The sequence below is a fragment of the Cibotium barometz genome, chromosome 37, assembly GCF_041138505.1.
Source record: "Cibotium barometz isolate CiBa-2024 chromosome 37, ASM4113850v1, whole genome shotgun sequence".
NCBI classification, from domain to species: domain Eukaryota; kingdom Viridiplantae; phylum Streptophyta; class Polypodiopsida; order Cyatheales; family Cibotiaceae; genus Cibotium; species Cibotium barometz.
This window is the reverse complement of record NC_141082.1, coordinates 3,428,157-3,447,500: the sequence shown is the minus strand read 5'-3', so window position 1 is coordinate 3,447,500 and position 19,344 is coordinate 3,428,157. Positions and strand designations below refer to the sequence as shown.

Genomic DNA, 19,344 nt, shown 5'->3' with positions numbered 1-19,344 from the left:
GGGAGGAGTGGTTATTTTGAATTAGCCCCACCTTGTTTGCCCACATGGAGGGAGGTGGGGTTGTGGTTAATCTTGTATAGATATAGATGAGATTTGGCTCCTCCTCACGCTTGCTGGAAGAGTGGTTATTTTGAATTAGTCCCACCTCGCTTGCTGGAGGAGTGGTTATTTTGAATTAGTCCCACCTCTTTTGCCCACGGGGGTTGTGGTTAATCTTGTATAGATAGATAGATAGATGTTGATAATTACACTGCAATGGGAGAAGAGGAGGACGTGTACGGCCTGCTGGGCTGCCGGGAGGACAACCCGAGAATTGCCCGCTTCTTGCAGACCGTTGCCGGAGGCACCATCGCCCCGACCTCCAAGGACGCGTTTGGCGCCCTGGGCTGCCGCCCGGCCTGTGTCTACCACAACTTCCAAGGGCTAGGCCTCTCCCTGTGCTTCGAGGCCTCCCTGCTGCGGGCCCTCCACCTTTACAACGCCACCCACGGCTACGCCACCTTCCAGGGCCGCCTCCCACACGGCATCAGGTATAAGCAGACTCTGCGCGCGCGCACGCGTGTGGAGAAGGGGGCGGGGAAGGGAAGGAGGGGGCTCTTTGTCGTGCAACAACTGATGCTTGACCAATATCGTCTGTAGGATGCAGATGCGGGGGGCCGACATCGTGGGCTTACTTGGGGAACCCGACGGCAAATTGGGTGGAGGAAGGGGAGGACCCATTTCACTTGCCTACAGAGACAAAGGTCTACAGTTGAACTTCATGGGCAACGATTGGCAGGACAAGGACAACATGCTTGACTCTATCACTGTTCACGAACCGCTCCAGCACCGCCCTGGTAAAACTCTCTCTCTCTCTCTCTCTCTCTCTCTCTCTCTCTCTATGCCATAGCTATCACAACGATCACTATTGAAATACTCTATTTTTCCACACATGATTAGTGAACTTGCAGCACTTTTGTGACACATGAGTACATCCACAATTTCAGATTCAGAAAACTTATACACGAAGAATGAAAAAATCAACGGTAGGAACCGCTCAACCAACCTCCTGGGAAATTCTTCCATGTCTTGTGTTCCTTTCCTTGGGCCTTGTAGTTGTGCACTTTCGTGTTCATATGGGACTAAATAGTGTTTAGCCTTGCTGATGCTCTGATACCAATGTTACATGCGGAAGCTGTGGGAGTCTTCTTTCAGCCCTAAGCACCATCCTAGAACATGCTGATGCAAAACGCATATAGAAGATAGAGAAGAGAGAGAGAGAGAGATATCTGAGTATTTAGGATATTGTGATGTACAAAAAAGTAGTACAAATCTTTACAGCCATAGGTTGCCTTCATGAAAAGGTAGAAACCTATTCTAATCTCCTAAATCTGTGATCCAGCCCATGGAGGACTATGAACTATGCAAAAGCCTTAAATAGGCTTTGGAAGATTTAGTGGACTGGCCGACTTGCTGTCAACCAGATCCCTAGACCCATAAAACATATTAGCTGTAGCCGACACCAGATCCTCTCCATCATTACTGGCCGATAGTCCTTCTTGGTGCATTCCACCATCTCCCTTGCCCATGCTGTTGCTCCTGAATCAAGTCCAAAATCTGGTTCTAAATTGGTTCTTTATCTTGTTGCTTCTTCAGGACTAGCCCTGGGATTAGCCAGTGCATGTCTTGCACATGACATCTACCAATGTTACATGCAGAAGCTCTCGGAGTCTTCTTTCAGCCCTAAACACCATCTTGGGACATGTTGATGCAAAACACATACAGAAGATAGAGAAGAGAGAGAGAGATAGTTGAGTATTTAGTATATTCTAATGTAGAAAAAGTAGTGGAGGCTGCCTTCATGAGAAGGTAGAAACATGTTCTAATCTCCTAAATTTGTGATCCAGCCCATGGAGGACCGAATAAATCACAATGAACAATGCTGTCACGATTGTGACTAACTCTCTTAATCTTTCCTTGATTACTCCTTAATCTCTCACTAACTGTAAAGACACCTGTGAAGGGTCACACCCTTGCGTATGGGTCACTATCAAAGAACATGTCTATTCATTAAAGATACACCCCTAAGTCCAAAGGACATAACCATTGATTCAAGAGCCACACTCCTTCCTAGGGATGTGCCTCTTCAATTGTATCTTTTCGGCCTCTATTTAAGAAAGGTCCCCATCTCAATGCAATCACTCGGTCTTTTCTTGCAGTATTTGTCTTATGTTCATTAATTAAGTCTTAATCATGTTAATAAAGCTATAAAAGCTTTACAGTGATATCAGAGCAAACTTTTTCCGCCCTGTGACGTACCCAAACCCTAATCCTAACCCTAACCCTACAATTAGCCCAAACCCTTACCCTAAAATCAGGCAGTCCAAACCCTAAAATTGGGTGCAGCAAGTGTTGAATGGAAGAGTAGGAGAGAATGCCCCATCAAATTTAGCCCCCAACTCCCAATTTTTACTGATTAATTTTGGGCCAGCCATATGCAGGAAACTCTTGAATAAAGGCAGGACAAGAAGCAACCCTTCAATCCGGAGGCTTACCTCTTCAGCCGGCACCCTTTCATGGACAGGCACCCCTCCCATGAGTAGTCGCACCCCTTCATGGAAATTCCTCTAGTCGGCTGCCTTTGATTTTTTTAATTTAAAAAAAAACAAGGAAAACCCACACCATAACCTCACCCAAAGGTTATGGCTTTAATTGCCACGTATACAAACAAACCTAAAAAAAAAAACCCCTACAGGCTCCTTTAAATCGGCGCCAACTGTTCAGGCTGTTTTCAGCCTGCGCTCGCCGCCACCCTACACACGCCTTCAGTGCGCCAGTCTGCAGCCACCTCTCTTTCCACGGATTCAACACTCCTCAGTCCTCTTCATCGTTTGCTGCCTGCTGTTGCTTGGACCAGCCGCTTGCAGTTCCTGATTTCTGTTGGATTGCCGGCGACCATCTCCTTGGTGCTTCTTCTACAGCAACAACATTCATTATGGCAACCTTCTTCAGGTGTGATTTTTCCATTTTATTGGGCATTAAAATCTCACATAATGTGGAGTATTAGAATATCAGAAACCCGCCACTTCATTCTTTTGCGGGCTCTCCACTCATCAGGGGCCAATATCACTGTTTACGAGTTTAAGAGCACCTCCCAGATCACGTGGACACACATTACCCTCTTCTCCGATGGCTTATGGCAGAGGAAACCTATGATTTCAGTTATTTACAAGATACACCCTCACAGTCCATAGTGCTCTCTTCTACCCGTGTTTCTCCACCGGTCTCAACCCGTGTTCCAGTGAGTGTGTCCCCCTCTTTATAGCCCACTCATTACTGTGTTCAGATCGCCACACCGATTTCTCACCTCCGAGAGTTCAACGTGTGAGTGATCCGTGTTTGTACTTTTGCACAGGATTTGGATCATTACTGTTTTATACTCGGGCGTCGTCCTTATCTCGGCGCTATCATTCTTGAGTGTAGCATCATTTTTCATGAATATTGCACCTATTTTGAGAACGTTTATCCAGCTTCGTTTCACGGTGCGTCCTTCTACACCAGATTATACACCTTTGACACCAGTAGCTGCCCCTATGCCTATACCTGCTTCTCCAGTAGCAGACTCGTGCGAGTCCAGTCCCAGAGGATCGCCCTCATTATACTGGATGGTCCATAGCCGCTTCACCAGCACTTAGCCTCTACTCACGGGATTTACAGATGCCGCACCCTCTAGCCGATGGTTCTTACTAGAGCCCAGCGGCGTCATCAGCAGCAAAAACCCCCAGAGCCTCATCACCCTGCAGCCTCTACATCAGCATCTTCTCTCATGGCTGAACCTGTTGACATACCGGCTCCTCCAGAATGGCAGCAAGCTTTGCAGCAACTTCAGCAACAGTTCCAACAGCAACTCCAAGAGTCCATGGCATCCTTGGCTTCACAGATCCAGCAGCTCCACACGGATCCCACTCCTATACGAGTTCCGTTCCAGCAGGAGATGTTTCAGCAACAGTACCAGCAGACGCATACGTCATTCCTTCCGAGGTAGAAGGCGACGACCTTAAAACTCTTTATCATCTTTTACAAGCCAGTAAAACAAAGAAATTGGAAATTAAACCCCCTGAATCTTATGGTGGTCAGCGCAATAAGCGCATTTTAGACCAATGGCTCTACAAACTGCGGTTACACTTTGAAACCATGACCCTTTTTGATTTCAAAAAGGTGATTTTTGCGGTATCCCTCCTCAAAGACCCTGCTTTATTGTGGTGACAACGACGACAGCATGCCGGAAAATCGGTTACAACGTGGAAAAATTTGAGCGGGTCCTCCGTAAGCAATTCATACCTGCCAATACGGATTTCCAAGCCCGTACTCGCTTACGCCATTTGGACCAAACTCCTTCCTTGGCCTCTTATATCTCCCAGCTCACCAACTTGATACTGGAGATTGACTCCTTGTCCCCAGCAGACGAACTCCATGCCTTCGTTGAAGGTCTTAACTCCACACCGCTGTTAGCAGTCATCTCCTGTCTGTATATTTACACTAAGGCCTCTGTTGTGGGTGTGTCCGCCTGATTTAGGTGTTTTCTCATTTTTCCCCACTCTCCATATTTTTTTCCTATTTTTACCAGGTGTGAGAGGTTGTTCTGTGGCTCTTGGCTAATCCAGACACTGATCAATTGCTGGTTTGGGTGTCTTGGATGCTGGCCGACTGCCCCTGCTGGAGCCTGGTCCATGTCTCCATGTGTATGCTGGCCAACTAAGCTTTACTGGCCAACTGGAGACATGAGCAGGTTGTGAGCTTTTTGGTGCTGTCAGCTGCTTTTTGGGCTGGCCGACTGGCTCATAGGGGCCATATAAAATGGCCCCTTGCCCCCACACATGTTGTATTCAGTTTTCAGGATTTTCTTGTGTATATATAGCAGAGTTACACGCCTCTCTCTCCTCCTCTATTGTTGTATTTTTCTGCAGTGCACTTGCTCTTGTGTTCTCAAATTTTGTCTTCATCTCCACTACATATTCTGACATGGTATCAGAGCTCTAGGCTCTTGGAAGATCTTGGGAACTGTGTGAGCAAGAGGGGGGCTGTTTTGTTGCTGATTGGTGGACTGTTTTGGACCGTACGGGAAGAGGAGAAGCAAGAGGAAGGCGGGCTGATTTGCTAGACAGCCACTTGCAAGTTTAGTTCCTCATTTTTTTCCACCCACCCACCCTTTTCAGTTACACCCCTGCAATGGCAGATTTACTTGAGATGGATGAGAAGCACATGAAGATCCCGACACTCCCCACGTTCCGAGTGGACCGTCAGTTGGACGGGAACAACTACGGCATATGGAAGGTAATGATGGAATCTGTTTTGGAGTCTTATGACCTTGCTGATTTCATTGTTGTTGGGGTTCCACGGCTGGAGTTAGAGGAAGGGGAGTTACCCTCGATTCGGAAGGAACGCGAGCCACAGGCACAGTTGTGGGATTGTGTCAACGCCAGGGTCCAATCTTTCATTTTCCTCAACTGCACACCGTAGGTCATCAATCATATCGAGCATATGACGCTGGCTAGAGGTATATGGTAGCATTTGGTGTCACGATTGTGACGTATTTATGTATCAGATTCTCTCTTCATTGCTGATTCCTGTTACAGATGCAAAGAGTAACCAGCCAAAGGGAACCCCTACCCTCAATTGGTTGCGACTCTTCGCCAAAGGATGTACCTCTTGATCGAATAGCCACATCCCTTCGACGAATGGTTGTATTCCTTGATGAATGGTTGTGTCTCTACATCGAATAGACACATCCCTTAGCCTAAAGTTGTATCCTTTCGTCTAAGGTCATGCCTCTTCAAATGTGTCTCTTCATCTCCTATATAAGAGACCTATTGTACTCAGTTTACAACAACAAGTCAATTCAATCTTCTTTCAAGTGTTCTTCTGAAGGTTCTTGTTCTAAGTTAAGTAATGAAGTAGTAATTAGTACAGAACATGAGGGATTAACAACATAATCCTCACAGTGGTATCAGAGCAAATTTTTTTCCTACCCGTGGGTTGTGAAGCCCTCACCCTCTCCGCGGCACTCCCTCATCCACCCCTCTTCTCGGTGTTGTATGGAAGAAGCAGAGTGATGGTGGACTTGGCGTAAATCCTTGCTCAAAGTGATGTAAACAAAAACAGAAGGTCTCACACCCTTACACCCGCATTGTGTGTATAGCAGAGAGGGAACCCTTGCTGTATTTCCGGACTACCCTCCCTCCCTGCTGACCGGTGGTGTTCGACGTTCGCAACATGGCGGGAATTGCCCCTCTCGTTGCCGAACATGGACTTGCCCCCTCTCTTCGCCTCGTTCGTTGCCAGCGTGAACCCTTGCTTGCTGGGAGCAGCTGCCGGTCCTGAGCCCTCGTTGATACATGCAGCGGCCGACCTTGAGTTCACCCGCCGACTAGCGACTGCCCGCCTCTTCGCTTTGCTGGTGGCACACCCTTCGAAGCGGCGCACCCTCCAGTCGGTGACGTGATCCGGCCCTTCGAAGCGCCTTCCATCCAGTCGGCGACGTGTCCAGCCCTTCGAAGCGGCGCACCCCTTCACCTTCAAAAACAATACAAAAAAATTTAATACGTGCATTGCCACGTGGGTCTCTTAAAAAAAAACACAAAAAACCCACCGGGCGTGCACTGGGCGTGCGCTGGTGTGAACCGCCACCCCTTCGCGAATCGGCAACCACCACCCGCCCCCCCCCCCGGTTGTCAGGATGTCGCCTCATTCATATTCGCCTCCCTCTTCCCAGCGAATTGGCGACCACCCTCCTGGCTATTCATGGGTTCTCCTGGCTTTGCCCACACCACATACTCTGTGTGCTCTCGCCCTCTACGTGCATGCTTCATGGCCAACTTTCCGGAGGAACCTGACATGCACATCTCTTACCTGAGTTACATCGACGAGATCCCCGAGGCTCTTCGTCCCGAACACAGCCCTCCTCGTGCCCCCACTCCGGAATCAGTGCCACTTCCCGTCAATGCTGGGTGGATTCCAAGTCTTCCGACCTCTCCTATCCCAGCATCCCCGGCCTCTCAGGTGTACCGCATACATGTCAGCAGCCCGCATGTAACCGAACCCGACACTTGGGCGATTTGGACTATTTTCCTCACCTGCGAGCCACTGCATCTTACTCATTTCGAGTATTTTCTGTCACGGTACCCGCAGTTGGCACACTTTCTTCCAGAGTGCAGTGTGGATGGCCTCCGCAATATCTCCTCCACACGCCCTCCTGTGACATTTTACTGTGAGATCTTTGTCCCCGACTATACTCCATTATCTCTGATGCACAGTTCTTTGGTGGAAGCCGACGCAGTAACCTCCGAGGACGATCCCGAGGAAGTGGAAGACCCCCACTTCGAGTACGAGGGTCCTGTTACTGCCTCTCCAGCAGTTGTTCCTTCCATCCTACATTTCAGGTGGACCTTTCCTGCTTCACCACAGTACTCAATAAAGAGTTTTTGGCAATCGTGCATGCTTATCGAACTTGGAGACATTATCTTCTTGGAGCAGATTCAGTTGTACGTACAGATCATCAATCTCTGACGTATATTTTCACTCAGTCTGTTATGAACTCTCGACAAGGCAGATGGGTTGAATTCTTGGCTAATTTTCACATGATTATTCAATATGTTCCTGGTCTTCAGAATGTGGTTGCAGATGCTTTAAGCCGCATGCCTCGAGCCATTAATTTTGCCATCACAGATGTGCAAATGGAAATCCCTGCTTGTTTCAAAAATGAGTATTTGACTGATAGAGATTTTGGAGATGCGTTCCGTGCTCTCAAATCTTCTAATCCCAGTCTTGCAGAAATGAACATGTTTGCAGCCTACATTATCATGGATGAGTTGCTGTTCTTGTCTGATCGCATTTGTGTGCCTCACAATACTTCATTGCGGAAGATTCTTATTCAAGAGCATCATGAAGTTCCTTATGCTGCTCACCCTGGCATCAACAAGACATATCGACTTTTATCTGCTACATACTTCTGGCCTCAGATGCAGCAAGATGTTATCAAATTTGTCAAAGCTTGTCATTCATGTCAGGTAATGAAAGCCTCTCGACAACTTCCTCAAGGGTTACTTCAACCGTTGCCAGTTCCCAATGAGAGATGGGAAAGTATCAGTATGGATTTTATCACCACTTTGCCTCGTTCATGGAAAGGCAATGCTCAGATTCTTGTGGTGGTTGATCGATTTTCCAAAATGGCGCATTTCATTCCCTGCAAGAAAGCTGCTTCAGCCCCAGATGTGGCGTCATTGTTCGTGCAACATGTCTTCAAATTGCATGGTTTACCAAAGACCATCATCTCTGACAGAGATCCAAAGTTCACTGGACATTTTTGGACGTCTTTGTTCAAATCTCTTGGCACAAATTTGTTGTTCAGTTCAGCCTATCATCCTCAAACAGATGGACAGACTGGAAGAGTCAATCAAATTTTGGAAGAAATGATTCAACATTACATTCAATTCCGTCTGGCACCATGGGAAGATTATTTACCACTCGTGGAATTTGCTTATAATAATTCCCATCATTCAGTAATTGGATTAACTCCATTTCAAGCAGCATATGGGCATACTCCTCTTGTACCTACAAACTTTGTTTTACAACACAAAGTGGCGTTGGCAGATCAGTTGGTTCAGGAGATGCAAGATGTGCTTGTGCAAGTTCGAGATAAATTGGTACATGTGCAACAAAAATATCAAAAACAGGCCAACAAGCATCGTCGACATGCAGATTTCCAAGAAGGAGATTTGGTCTTGTTATATGTGGCACCTCACCGCTACAAAACAGTGAAGTCAGTTTTTCCAAAGTTGCGACCTCGCTTCTATAGGCCTTTCAAGATTCTTAAGAAAAATTCAGTTGTCAGTTACAAGTTGGAACTTCCACCTTCATGGGGAAAGATTCATCCGACTTTTTACATTTCTTGGCTCAAACAGTATGTTCAAGGAGATTCGCCTATTCCGGACTTATCTTCATATGTACCAAAAATTGAAGATGACCATATTATCCTTGTTCTAGAAGTAATTCTTGACGTACGACAGAAGGAAACAAGAAGAAAGTTGACTACAGAATTTCTTGTGAAGTGGATGGACTTGGATGAGTCTGATTCTACTTGGCAAACAGATGAAGAAATGCAGCAGTACCCTAACCTTCTTCAGGAGTTCTTTGACAAACGGATGTCTATCATTTGACACATGGGTTTTATTTTAAATGGGAGGGAATGTCACGATTGTGACGTATTTATGTATCAGGTTCTCTCTTCATTGCTGATTCCAGTTGCAGATGCAAAGAGTAACCAGCCAAAGGGAACCCCTACCCTTGATTGGTTGCGACTCTTCGCCAAAGGATGTACCTCTTCATCGAATAGCCACATCCCTTCGACGAATGGTTGTATCCCTTGATGAATGGTTGTGTCTCTACATCGAATAGACACATCCTTAGCCTAAAGTTGTATCCTTTCGTCTAAGGTCATGTTCTTTCGTCAAAGGACATGCCTCTTCAAATGTGTCTCTTCATCTCCTATATAAGAGACCTATTGTACTCAGTTTACAACAAGTCAATTCAATCTTCTTTCAAGTGTTCTTCTGAAGGTTCTTGTTCTAAGTTAAGTAATGAAGTAGTAATTAGTACAAAACATGAGGGATTAACAATATAATCCTCACATTTGGCTTCTCTCTATAACAGGGTATCGCCCATGAAGAGGATCTCTTTGGAAATACAGATGCGGGTGATGAATCCTGCAAAGTCATCGATGATGCGGGATCACATCAACAAGCTATAGGCTCTTCAGCAAGAAGTTCTCCAGGCTGGGAAAGAGATATCATCGGAGGATATGGCCATTACGTTGTTGTTGCATTTGCCCTCTTAGTACTCAACATTTTACTCTTCTTTGATTACCAGTAGCAGGCTCAGCACCATCACATGGGAGGAGCTTGTGCCCATGGTCTTGGACCAGGAGGAAAGATTCACGAACCCTCCACAAGGCAGAGGTTGGAGGCCTTAACTGGCCAACGGTCAAAAGGCCGTAACAACAAGGGCAAAGGGAAGGCTTCATTGGAGAAGTCTTCTGAGAAGATGTCCGACTCAGACTGCGAGAAACTCAAGGCTGAGAGGTCCTGTAAATGATCGTGGTAAGAAAGGGTACTATTGGAGGCAGTGTCCCAAGCGGAGCATCGAGAAGGGTGCCGAATCCTCAACAGCAACCGTGAAGACTCCAGCTTTTGTGCACATGGAGGTTATGGACACCAGTGTGTCATTTTCTTCGTGCATGGAGGAGGTTGGAGGACTCTCCGCTATGGATACTCGGGAGTAGATTCTAGATAGTGGTGCTTCTAGGCACATGACTCCTTCCTGCACGGCTTTACAGGATCTTTGCAGGTATTCTGGTCACATCCTTATTGGGGATACATCCACTATCCCAGTTCATAGTGAGGGCAGGTTGGAGATAGTTCCCGATGGCAGAGGGGAGAAGCATTCCTCCCAAGTGTTTTATGTTCCATCACTTGGTTTTCATCTGTTGTCAGTGCATCAAGTTTGCAAGACTGGCATACGGGTGAAGTTTGATGAGCATTTTGTTGCTCTCCGGGACAAAGCAACAGGCTAGGTAGTTTGGGAAGGCGGAGTGGAGAATGGAGTTCACAAACTTTCAGCACTCTCTCTCCCATGTCCTCAGTTTTGTGAAGAGTGGCAGTCTCGTAATGGCCACTTAAGTGTGGATACGCTGCAGGTGCAGGCTTTCCCGGACCAGATGGTGGATGGCTTGCCAGATGATGGCAGCAGTTGGCAAGAACTTTCTAGTACAGATGTTGGTAGTTCTTGTGTTCGAAAGTTAGAGGAAACTTTACAGGTAACCTATGCTCTGATGTCTCGTAGCATTTGGGACAAAGAAACTCCTGTAGTTGAGGAAGTTCTTTCCACGGGGACCTATTGGGAGGCCAGGCAGGTGAGTTGGTTACTTGCAGAAGGAGGTGGATGTTGCACATTCTCCAGGCTTTGTGGTTCCGGATTCAGAGGGGGTTGGTTACAGGTTTCCGAAGGCCTTGAGTAGTCTTCAGCAGGTTTCCAGGACTTGGCATCCCACCGTAATAGGTGTTGATCCTTGTGAACAGTATGATGCCTCCTTGACTCGGAAGCAGAATGGTTCATTGATTTGGTTGATGCATACCAGATTGGACGGGAGCTTCCTGATGAGGCTGTTGAGCTCATGTTTGCAGAGGACTCTTTGGGAGGCAGGATTGCGTATCTTGTGGTTTCTGCAGCATGCGAAGGATCTTGGACTCTTTTACACAGGAGGGGGATTGATGGATGGAGTCAGACTCCATGGTCGGAGTGACTCAGATTGGGGAGGAGAGCTAGACACGAGGACCTTGACATCAGGCTACATGTTTTCCCTTGGCTCAGGAGCAGTAAGAGGCAGCCATCTTTTGCCTTGTCATCGACACAGAGGCAGAGTACCGGGCTGCTTGTGGTGCTGCTTGCGAGGTGGTGAGGTTGCAGAGGTTACTTGGTAGGATTGGGTTTCCACTGGTGGAACCCACGGTCATCCAGAGGCATTTTGTTCGTGGAAAGATCGTTGTTGCTGATGACATCTTGCTAGAGTTCTGTTCGACAGAGGACAGTACGGTGGACCTCTTCACGAAGTCTCTATCTCAGGCTTTGCTCCGGTGACACTCCAGCTCCCTGGGGTTGGTTTCACATCCAGGAGCTAATCAGGGGGTGTTAGCAGTCATCTCCTGTCTGTATATTTACACTAGGGCCTCTGTTGTGGGTGTGCCCGCCCGATTTAGGTGTTTTCTCATTTTTTCCCTCCACATCTTTTCCCTATTTTTACTAGGTGTGGGAGGCTGTTCTGTGGCTCCTAGCTAATCCAGACAGTGGCCGACTGCTGGTCTGGGTGTCCTGGATGCTGGCTGACTGTCCCTGTTGGTCCACGTCTCCATCTGTATGCTGGCCAACTGAGCTTTACTGGCCGACTGGAGACATGAGCAGGTCGTGAGCTTTTTGGTGCTGTCGGTTGCTTTTTGGGCTGGCCGACTAGCTCATAGGGGCCATATAAAATGGCCCCTTGCCCCCACACATGTTGTATTCAGTTTTCGGGATTTTCTTGTGTATATCTAGCAGAGTTACATGCCTCTCTCTCTCCTTCTCTATTGCTGTATGTTTTTGCAGTGCACTTGCTCATGTTTTCAGATTTTATCTTCATCTCCGTTGCATATTTTGACAACTGCGTGCTGATGTTCAGAAATATAATCTTGTCGATCTTGCCGATGCCATATGTTACGTCGAGCGCGTTGCAGACATTAATTCTCGAAATTCGGCCTCTTCTGATCGAGCTAATGCCTTTCAGAAAACCAATGGGTCTCATATGAACTGAGATAGTCGAAGAGAATCTTTTGGCGCTTCTACCTCCCGGCCTAATCCCCAATGGAATAATTCTCAACACCCTTGCCGATCAGAAGAATCGTCCTCTTTTCAGTCTCGACGTCCTCAGTCCTTCCAACCACGCAGTTTGGATCGTGGATGGGACCAAGGACGTGACCAATGTCGCAATCCTCGTCCTTCCACTGTTCCTTCTGGACGGGATAAAAAAAAGACAGGATTATGCACAATTTGCAATGGATCTCATCGTTGGTTTGAGTGCCCCAAAAGACCAACCCATCGACAGAATTCTAATGTTGAACCCTCGACTTCCGAGGAGAAACCCCCAGTTGCAGTTGCTGACAAAGGAAAGCTTGGGTTAATCACCATGCTATTGCACATGCTTCGGTGATCACCGCTACTGCCACAGCTCAAGCTACCTCTTCACTGTTGCCCCAGCGGTCTACTCAGGTTTTGGTTCTTCAAGGTTCTATTTCCAGTCACCCTATTCATGTGCTCATTGATAGTGGGTGTTCTCATAACTTTGTGGGAACCACCTTGAATCAGAGATTGAAGATTCGGACTTCTCAAAGTGCTGTTATTTATGAAGTAGAGCTTGCCGATGATTCCACATCCTTGTGTAACACCGTTGCCAAACACCTCTCCTTTTGAATTCAGCACTATTGTGACAAAGTGGATTTCCAAGTCATGTCTTTGGCACATTATGATATGATTCTTAGTCAAGAATGGTTGCATCAATATGATCCCTTGATCAGTTTCCGGAACCATTCTATACAATTTGCTCAAAATGATATGCTTGTGGCACTCGAAGGCATTAGAGACCAACCTTCTACACCAACCCTTTCAGCTCTTCAAGCGAAACGGTGGGTTTGCAAGAGTGGTTGTTCCTCAGCACTTTTAATGGTCTATTCAGCCAATGATTAGGACATGGATATGAAGGTGATGTACCTCAAGCAACCTTTCTTTGCTCCATGCTTGGATCTTTTTTCTCGGGAGCTTCCTGCGGTTCTCCCACCTCGGCGAGCAGTCGACCATGCTATTGATCTCCTTCTAGGCAGTGCTCCATCTACTCGTGCTCCATAATATCGAGTTTCTTTTACGGAATCTCAGGAGATACAACAACTTACTGAACTTTTGGAGAGAGGACATATTCGACCAAGCAAAAGCTCTGGAAACATTATCTCCTTGGTGTGGATTCAGTGGTGAAAACAAATCATCATTCTTTGAAATACATCACGCAGCCAGTTATGAATGCTAGGCAACCGCGTTGGGTCAAATTCTTAGCCAATTTTTATATGACAATTGAGTATGTTCTTGGTCTTACCAATGTGGTTGCGGATGCCCTCAGTCGTATGCCGCCAGCTTCGGTCTTGGCTATTTCTACAGTTGAAATGGATACATCTCAAAGTTTCAAGGACCGTTATTCAAAAGATCGTGATTTTGGAAATGCATTTCGAATTCTCAATTCTCAAAATGCAACTCCTTCTGAATTGAAGATTTATGGAGCATATACATTAGTGGATGGTTTACTATATTATCAGGATCGTATTTGTGTACCTCATGATACTCATGTTTGAAGAGTCTTGGTGAAAGAACATCACGAGGTCACGTATGCTGCACACCCAAGCATCAACAAGACATATCGTCTTTTGACGGCTACATACTATTGGCCTCAAATGAAGCAAGATGTTATTAAGTTTGTCACAGCATGTCTTTCATGCCAACGTATGAAAGCTACCAGACAAGTTCCAGCTGGTCTTCTTCAACCACTTCCAATTACCAATGAACGCTAGGAAAGTATTAGTCTGGATTTTATCACTTCATTGCTACGTTCTTCTAAAGGCAATACACAGATTCTTGTGGTGGTTGACAGATTTTCTAAGATGGCACATTTCATTCCGTGCAAGAAAGCAGCCCAGGCTTCGGATATTGCAATACTGTTCATACAGTATATCTTCAAACTTTATGGGTTGCCAAAATCTATAGTTTCTGATTGAGATCCAAAGTTTACAGGACATTTTTGGACTTCGATATTCAAGTCTATTGGTATAAATTTACTCTTTAGCTTTGCTTATCATCCACAGACAGATGGACAAACGGAACGAGTTAATCAGATTCTGGAAGAAATGTTGTGTCATTATGTTCAGTCTCGATTAGCTTCATGGGAAGAAAATTTATCTTTGGTGGAATTTGCTTATAATAATTCTTATCATTCAGCTATTGGAATGACACCTTTTCAAGCAGCTTATGGCACCTTTTCAAGCAGCTTATGGCCATACTCCCCTTGTTCCTGCCAACTTTGTTCTTCAACATAAAGTAGCTTTAGCAGACCAACTCATTCAAGAAATGCAAGATATTTTGTTATAGATTAAGGATAAGATGGTCAGCGTACAAGAGCAATATCAGCGCCCAGGTAATAAGTATCGTCGTCACATTGAATTTCAAGAAGGAGACTTGGTATTATTATATATTGCCCCTCATCGATACAAGACAATGAAATCAATCTTTCCAAAGCTTCGCCCAAGATATTATGGACCCTTTCGTATTATTAAGAAGAACTCATCTCTCAGTTATAAGTTGGAATTGCCGCCTTCTTGGGGTAGAATTCATCCAACATTCCATATTTCTTGGCTCAAGAAGTTTGTGGACGGTGATTTTCCAATTTTAGATGTTTTGGATTATGTTCCAGAAATCGAAGATGAACACATACTCTTAATTCCAGAGACAATTCTTGATGTCAGACAGAAAGAAACACGACATAAGCTCACTATAGAATTTTTGGTTAAATGGAGAGATCTCGATGATTCTGCCTCTACTTGGCAAAGTGATGAAGGCTTACAAGAATATCTAGAACTTCTTCGGGAATTCTTTCAAAGACAACCATCTCTTCTTAGCCGGAGTCTTATTTTAAGGAGGAGGGAATGTCATGATTGTGACTAACTCTCTTAATCTCATCCTAATTACTCCTTAATCTCTCATTAACTATAAAGACACCTGTGATGGGTCACACCCTTGCACATGGGTCACTATCAAAGGACATGTCTATTCATTAAAGACACACCCCTAAGTCCAAAGGACATAACCATTGATTCAAGAGCCACACCCCTTTCCAGGGATGTGCCTCTTTAATTGTATCTTTTCTGCCTCTATTTAAGAAAGGCCCCCGTCTCAATGCAATCACTCAGTCTTTTCTTGCAGTATTTGTCTTATGTTCATTAATTAAGTCTTAATCATGTTAATAAAGCTATAAAAGCTTTACAAATGCAAAAGCCTTAAATAGGCTTTGAAAGATTCAGCAGGTCGGCCAGATCCCTGAACCCATAAAACATATTAGCTGCAGTTGACACCAAATTCTCTCCATCATTGCTGGCCGATAGCCCTGCTTGGTCCATTCCACCATCTCTTCCTTGCCCATACTGTTGCAGAGCTCTTGAATCAAGTCCACAATTTGGTTCGAAACTGGTTCTTTATCTTGTTGCCTTTTCAGGACTAGCTTTGGGATTAGCCGGTGCATGTCAAAGCTCCTATGTCCACCCTCGCCGGGGGATGTTGCACAAGCTAGGATGGATGAAAGACAACCATGGTGCAAGTGTGTGCAAAGACAATGAGAGAGAGATGACGAATCTCAGAGTGTTGCACGACTCAATGATGAAACTATCAACTCCATTATGCATAGTATGGACTAGATACTACGACATCCCCACTAACGTCATCAGTGCCCAATAGTCGGTGTAGAACTTTGTATCAAGATATGCTCTCACACACGCACTCCACACACACACACACACACACACACACACACACATAAGAGCATATATTCACACAAAGCTCTTTGTACTGAGTTTCTGTCAAACCTCTAGAGATGCAAGGTAGACTCAGCCATAATGAAGCCTAGCACTAAGGGAAGTAGCAAATAGAAAGAATTAGTATAGTAAATAAGTAGTTGATAGGGCAAATGCACCGCTAAAGATAGAAAGAATAAGCACAATATCAACTAGCCGCAACTCGGACGAAAACTTCACAATGTGAAATCTGCATGTCCGCTAATACGGCTCAATTATATACCTTTAGAGGTTGTTCACACACATAGGCACACTTACAGGTACTAAAGGGTGGTTCACACACAAAGCCCAACAAAACCTCTCCTTGAAGCAAATGTGGACAAGTACTCGAGAAAGCCTTGAGCAACAACATCAATGACGGCCTCCAAATTGCACACTATTGGTGCCAACACTTAGGTCAACAAGGCATGATAAAGGAGCTCCACCACAGTTGCAAAACCAAGATCTCTCGGTAGCAATAACCCCCCAAGCCTCGTAACTTGCTAGGTCCAATAGCTAGCTTGCACTCATGCAAGAGGTGAGAGTACGATATGGGAAAGGTGTCTTGTATAGCATTAAGGCCCTTTTACACACACGCAAAAAACATAGAAATTTGACACACACTAGATTATTACATCTCATTTTGGGGGACAACCTGGGCAAAGAACCCTTGACCCAAACACAGACTGATTAGAAAGCCCAATGATAGTCTTTGTTCTTCTGTTGGGTTGTCTTTTGCTACAAGATGGGCATGATGCTTTTCTTGTTCTTGTTCCATTTTCTTGAAGCATTTAGCTTCTTTATGACCAAGCCCCCATAGTGGCACCCGGTTCGTGCACCGCCCTGGAGATTGGATACGGTACGGTCGGTACAGTTCCTTACGTTGGCGGTACGGTCGAATCTTAGTCTGTTGGGGTAAAGGCTTTATGCCCACCCTTATAGTGTGTACAAGCCCATAAGTTATAGTACATAGTACACTTAGTACTTTTAATGTACTAAGTGCACTATGTGTACTAGTGCAATATACATGTGTGATAGGGGAGTCACACACTCATGCTTTTCATGAGTTGACTTATCCCCACAACTCTCTCTCTCTCTCTCTCCCTTTGCTTCTCTGTGTATGTCTCCCATGAATGTGAGCTGTAAACCCTAATTCAGGTTTCTCCCCATCAACTGGTATCAGAGCTAGGTCTTCCTTCCCTCTTCCCTCTTCCTGCCTCTGTGTGAGCTGCTGGTCGTTTTTCTTCTGTGTGAGCCTATCACCTCTCTGAAGGTCTTTGAAGTGCAAGGAGTCAACGTGCTGGGCGCAGCCTGTATGTAATTTGGGCAGCGACTATGTGACGGCAGCGCAAGTGTGCAGCCAACCACTGCCGTCGACCATCAGCCATGAGGAGTAGCCGCAGCATCAACTGGTCGTAAGCGTGGAAGGAGTGTAAGTCTAGGCGTAAGTTGAGCGAAGGCGAAACGTAAACGAATACGTGAAGCGCCCGGCGCTGAGCGTTGGCGTAGAAGGCGAACTGGTCCGCGTACCTGTGCGAAGTCGACTGTGAAGGCGATTTGATCGGCTGGCGCAGCTTCTGGGCGAGAGGAAGCACGACGGCAGCAGCACTCCATCCGTGTCAGGCGCCACCCGACTCAGGCGTGTCAGGCGCCACACGCTAATCGTGTAGCGTGGCTGAGGCAACGAGCGAAGCGCCAGCGCTAGGCGGACAGCCATTTTCTGACTAAGGCAGCATAAAAACAGAACCTGCAACGAGTCAGCAAGAAGAGCCCCCCCCTTTTTCACCTGCAAGTATCAGAAATCAACACACAAGTCAGGATCAATCAAAATCGACTCCTGCAAACCTCAAATTCAGCCCGAAAATCAGAAAATCAGAGGTATTTTGCTTCAATTTTGGGAATTTCTCATCAATTCAATTAATTGAGCAGGTACAGGTGCATAATTGCTCAATTTTTTAGCAAAATTGGCAAAATTGGGTGACATTGGTCACATCCCACGTCAATTGGCAGGAAATCGGTGACATTGGTCACATTTGCAGTCAATTGGCAGTAAATTGGGCATTGAAATTTGGGGCTTTTGATGTAAATGTGCAATTAAACACTCATACATGCTGTATGATGTGAAAAATCGCACATTTGGGCAAAATCGCAGCAAATTGCAGTGCAAATCAAGGGGCTTTTGTGCCGATTTGGTTGATTTGCATGCAGGCAATCGCATTTGATGCTGTGAATAATGTGTTGATGCCTTACAAGCACTCAATGTGCCTGTAAATCAAGGGGCTTTCATGTATTGGATGTATATGTGGCCAGGGGGAAGCATCGTGAACACTCTGGATGCCTTTATGTGCGTCAATGTACCATGTATGATCAGAAATTGATCTCAAATCAAGGGGCTTTTCAAGTTTGTATGCTTGTTGAGCTTGGCAAAGCAGCAGGCAAGCCATTTATGCCTTGAATCCTCAAAAAATCAGCTTGCAGTCAAGGGGCTTTTGCCCAATTTCTGTTCGGGACTGTTGTATGCAGTGTTCGTGACTGTAAAAGTCTGATTTTCACTCATTTGGACAGCCACGAGAGCATTTATTGCTATTGTACCTGCTGGTACAGATTTGGCACAGCTTTGTGCATGTTTTGGCATGGCTGTACACTGTTTTGAGTGATCAAAAGGTTCAAATTCAGCTGCTGAAATTGCCGGTACAGGTTTGGTACATCATTGGTGAGCGCTTAGTACTGCTGTACAGTACTTTGGAAGGGCAAAAGAGGACATTTAAGGTGCTGTCCAAAATCTGCAGCAACCAGATTTTGGTGTTTTCATCACAAAAAGTGGGAGAAAAGTTGCATTCTTGCTTCCGCAGTGGGAGATAAAGCTTGGGAGAATAACTGTGAGCACTTTTTGTGCTTTTGGTGCAGTGTTTGCACATTTGCAGGGAGTCAGGCATTGACAGGTTGCATTTTGCTATGGCAACCACAGGTGAGAGCTCTTCATTGCTTCACATCAAGAAGCTTGAAGGCTCGCATAACTATGATATTTGGCAAACCCAGTGCTACAATGTGTTGCTTCAGAAAAAGCAGCACAAGCCAATCAAAGAAAGGGGTGTCATGCCCGCTTCTCTTACAGCTGAAGAGTGGGAAGATATGGATGAGC

The 19,344-nt window shown here is 45.8% G+C and overlaps 1 protein-coding gene across 3 annotated transcripts in view; it reads left to right on the top strand.

The window, feature by feature from the left end:
* The first annotated feature begins 239 nt into the window (after nucleotides 1-239).
* Nucleotides 240-19,344, top strand: part of LOC147616851 (uncharacterized) — a 29,375-nt gene continuing 10,270 nt past the window's right edge. For 2 of the 3 annotated variants that reach the window (XM_086776490.1, XM_086776489.1), the window contains exons 1-2: nucleotides 240-530; nucleotides 640-836. In XM_086776490.1, the coding sequence (XP_086632616.1) occupies nucleotides 256-530; nucleotides 640-836 (472 nt within the window). In that variant the 5' untranslated portion in view covers nucleotides 240-255. The remainder of the gene's footprint in view (nucleotides 531-639; nucleotides 837-19,344) is intronic. The other variant, XM_086776491.1, reaches the window with a different exon arrangement.